Here is a 4,190-nt window from a genome sequence, read left to right on the forward strand (position 1 = left end):
ATATTATTTTATTATTGTTACTATTATTATTATATTATTATTATACATTCATATACAGCCTTTTGGCTATTGTTTGTAATTTTTTATCAGAATTTGAATAATAAAGACATTGAATGAAAAATTATTATCTAATATGAGTGCGAAAATCCAGAGAAACATACAAATTCTAATATGCGCTACTCTACTTTATTGACACAAAATAAACATAACACAATATCCGAGTTTACTGCTAAAAGTATATATTGAGCTATCAAATCGTAAGTATAAAATAAAAGCTTAGCGTAAAGTCAAGCAATTTGCGAAGAAGTATGGAAATATAATAGGGACCGAGCCTATCGTTTCCACACTCACGAAAATTATAAAGTGAGTGAGTGTTTTTCGCAAATCTAGATACTTGTATTAAAATGTTATTTCTACCCAAGCCCGGAAATACCAATCACCTGATATCATTATTCAGTAGTCACCTTATTCTAAAAATGCAACGTTCATCAACATTTTTTTTTTTCAGTCTAATCTTACTATTTTTCAAGCCTAAATAATAAGGACTACAGTACGTCAAGTTGTGGCCAAGATAAGAAAGCAGTACTACACCCTGCCAGCCAGCGTACGTTTCCGGATTATATTTCGTTGAAACCAATGTTTTGACTGACTACTGTAAATCATGACAGTGTATACACTAGGGCCTCTGTAAAGTACGCGCCTATTTAAAATAACATATATCAAAATCGCTAATCTAGTTTACCAACGTCTTTAAATGGTCGTCGTCGTATTTACAGTGTAAAATAATACGGTCTAAAATATATACATTTCGATCTACGGCGGCTACATCTTATATTATACTATTATTTTTATTATTATTATTAACAAACTATTAAACTTAATTGAAATGTTATGTAGCCGTGTGGTTTAGATACTTGTCATCAAATTGATAGGTTCTAATTTTAAATCATATAACGATAACAGGATTTTCTTCAACTCAACTTATCCTTACAAGGTGATCCAATTTTTGTACATCTTGTGTGTATTTTTCACTGTTTTTCCACTCTTTGTACTCTTTGTGAACTAGATGACACATTATAATCGAAAATACATAAATTTATTTATACTATTACATTAGCATCAAACGTACTGTCAATCTTAGTATCTTTGGTATCTAATTGGTTCAATGTGATTACATGATTATTCAATAAAAAGCAGACGATTGTTGGATCCATTTGGGTTTTGAACAATGTCTTTACTTGATAGGTCAATAATTCTCTGACGGACTTCCCCAGCAGGTATTCCTCTAGACCGCAATATTGCAGCCACTCCTGGAACACAACACAATAGTTAGTAAGTATAATTTAAGAACAAACTATATTTACCTTCTTCTGTACATCAGGTACACGTGCCAATTTCAGGATAGAACTATGTTAGGCTTAAGCCACACTGTCATTTTATTTTAAAAGTAGGCCTATTTGTATTGTGCACGTGTGTGGATGTCATATGACATCATAATTTCCATATATGGGAAATTTAAGCAATATGTAGCATAAACTAGTGTTGTACGTTAGAGCTTAATTGAGTAAGGCTGTTACAGTCGTGCAAAAATGTTGATTTTTTTTTTTCGTGTACATTCGTGCCTATTCAAACTTATGTTTTATTTTCGTAGGCGCTTTTGGTTTTTTTTTTTTTTTTTTTTTTTAATCAATCATAGTTACATTCATCTAATCAAAGAATGCTCTTATTTTAAATATCAATACTAAAAATATGCTGAATAATAAGACCTACCATATTGACTTACTATTTACATCATACCGGGTCATAGATATTACCGTAATCGATTTTCACTCAATTTGTGAACTTAGTATGACCGAAATTATTGAGTAAAACGTTATAGATATGTCAAAAGTTATTGTCGTTGTTAACCACATTTAATTTTCCAATTTGGTATACTTAGAAGTTTATATCTTAAATAATAACCATTTAGTTTAATAGCTAACTCAATTTCCACCAACAATTTGTTTCAATTGGTTTGTATTATTTTCAACGAGGATTTGTGGAGTGGGCTGGCCATCAGAAGTTTTCCTGAGAATTAAGTCTCAAGTGCATAGATTTTCTATTGTGGAGTGGGCTGGCAATCAGAAGTTGTCAAGAATTAAGTCTTAAGTGCATCCATTTCGGTTATTTTAAATATGCTTGGAATAGGACACTAGCGAGCTCGCATTACCCGTCCCTAACACCACATAGGCCTATTCATTTACAATTGTAAATTGTAAAAATAAGACGTTTATTTCTTATATTATATTGTATTTTAATGGCGACCCTTTTTTTTTTTGGTGTTTGACACACTGTTGGGTCTTGAATAAATAAACACAAAGTCAAACATAATTGTCATGTTAAAATCTAGCATTTGACTTTTTTGGTATTTTTTTACACAATGCTGTATCTGGTTATTGTAGAAGATAATGCTGAGAAAAAATAATGTTCTCAATAAAGTCGAGGAATGTTTTTAGAAACTTACTTAAATGAGTTTATTAAAATCGAATTCACTGCAGAGGTAAGGGCACTAACCTGAAACATGAGGTGCGGACATAGGGGTACCGCTAAAAATGAGTGTTCCGTTATTTGTTCTATAATCAAGAGATTCTACACGTACACCGGGTGCAAAGATATCTACACCAGTTCCAAAATTTGAAAATGTTGCTCGTTGATCGGATTGGTTAGTGGCCCCGACAGTAATTGCCTGAAATACAAATTAAAACGCTTCAATATGCATGTTACTAGGTTAATATTTTAACATTAAGATTATCAATCTATATTTCTGGACTGTTTGCATCAACCTTTTACTTTTAGTTATTGTATGTGAGGAGGGATAAATAGGTCCTATATTGTTATTTTATTTTTAAGGTCTCACCACAAATTGAGTCTTATCGTTTAGGAAACTAAAAAATGAGTTTATATTATACTTGGGTAGGTCACATTATAAATCTTTATTTGACCTTTGAATGGCTTTCCTGTGATAAGCAGACCCAGAGATCCAAAGATAGAACCCAGGTTTAGAAAAAAATCGGCCCCAGTAATAACTTAGCTGTACAAATAATAGTACTAATATTACAGAATATGTGCAGAGAATGCTGTTTTAGTAAGAACATTCACGTAAAATATAAGTATCAACTTATCCAAAACATTAAAATAAATATTTTGTAAAAAATTGACTTTGACCTATTTTGGTGAATATCGCAATATGATTTCACAAGCAATGGGTCTCATTTCGTGGTTAAAATTAAACGAATCGGGAGCGAGAGCTATTCAAAGTAAAATTTTAGTATAGGCCTATAATGTTTCGGCCTTTAATATCATAACTAAATGAACAATGCATAAATATTAATTCTTAGAAACCACCTCCCTTTAAATCTGCCTTGATGTATGTTTTAGAAAGTGTGATATAAATATTAAGTATTATAAGTATGTATTTTTGTACCTCAGTGACTCTAGCTGGTGATCTCCCACACGCATCTTCATTTTCGTTTCCTGCTGAGACTACAACAACAAAGCCAGCTCGTATCAAGCTCTTTACAGCTTCATCGGCCACGTGAGACTGGGGGCCTCCAAGTGACATGGTTACAATGCTACCACTGTCTCCATGAGCCAAAATATGATTAAGTCCTGAGTTTTAAAAAATGCATTATTAATCATGTATATTCGTTTGACATTTCCAGAATGTTTCCTTTCTATAATATTTTGCATTTAACAACTCGCATGACTAATATAGAAATAGAAACTCTAATTTGATATAGAGAAATATATATATATAGAGGACGCGTTAAGAATGACAAAAATATTATCTGTATCTACTGGAACCGAGCCACATAGCTTGTATACCACTATTTGCATTCACACCTGGGCTGTGTATATATATTGCCTTGGTTTGGCTCTGTATAAATCATTAGTGGTCGTGGGACTAGTTTGGGCCCTACCTAAGGTGGTCGAACGTTTCGTTTGGGTCTATACCCTAGCTGCACTGATGAGACCTGGAAGGCCGAAACGGATCCGTCTGCAGATATTGGGATTCCTTCCAGTGGATGCTTAGTTTATTTTGTCATTCTGATCGGATTTTCTCTACTGTTCCGTTTTAATTTAATAGTTTTGCATTATGTGGCCGTTTGCTGTTTTATGGGTTTTTCTCATTTGCCTTTTAAAATTTATAT

The 4,190-nt window shown here is 32.6% G+C and overlaps 1 protein-coding gene across 2 annotated transcripts in view; it reads right to left on the reverse strand.

Moving 5' to 3' along the window:
• Window positions 1–172: 172 nt before the first annotated feature.
• LOC117120537 (aqualysin-1-like) overlaps window positions 173–4,190 on the reverse strand; it is a 12,308-nt gene continuing 8,290 nt past the window's right edge. For both annotated transcript variants that reach the window (XM_033265563.1, XM_033265555.1), the window contains 3 exons: window positions 3,464–3,648; window positions 2,554–2,725; window positions 173–1,310 (listed from right to left, as the gene is read on the reverse strand). In XM_033265563.1, coding sequence (XP_033121454.1) covers window positions 1,180–1,310; window positions 2,554–2,725; window positions 3,464–3,648 — 488 coding nt within the window. In that variant the 3' untranslated portion in view covers window positions 173–1,179. The remainder of the gene's footprint in view (window positions 1,311–2,553; window positions 2,726–3,463; window positions 3,649–4,190) is intronic.

This window comes from Anneissia japonica, unplaced genomic scaffold (genome assembly GCF_011630105.1).
Source record: "Anneissia japonica isolate Jap-2015-1 unplaced genomic scaffold, ASM1163010v1 scaffold284696_len117094_cov170, whole genome shotgun sequence".
Classification (NCBI taxonomy): domain Eukaryota; kingdom Metazoa; phylum Echinodermata; class Crinoidea; order Comatulida; family Comatulidae; genus Anneissia; species Anneissia japonica.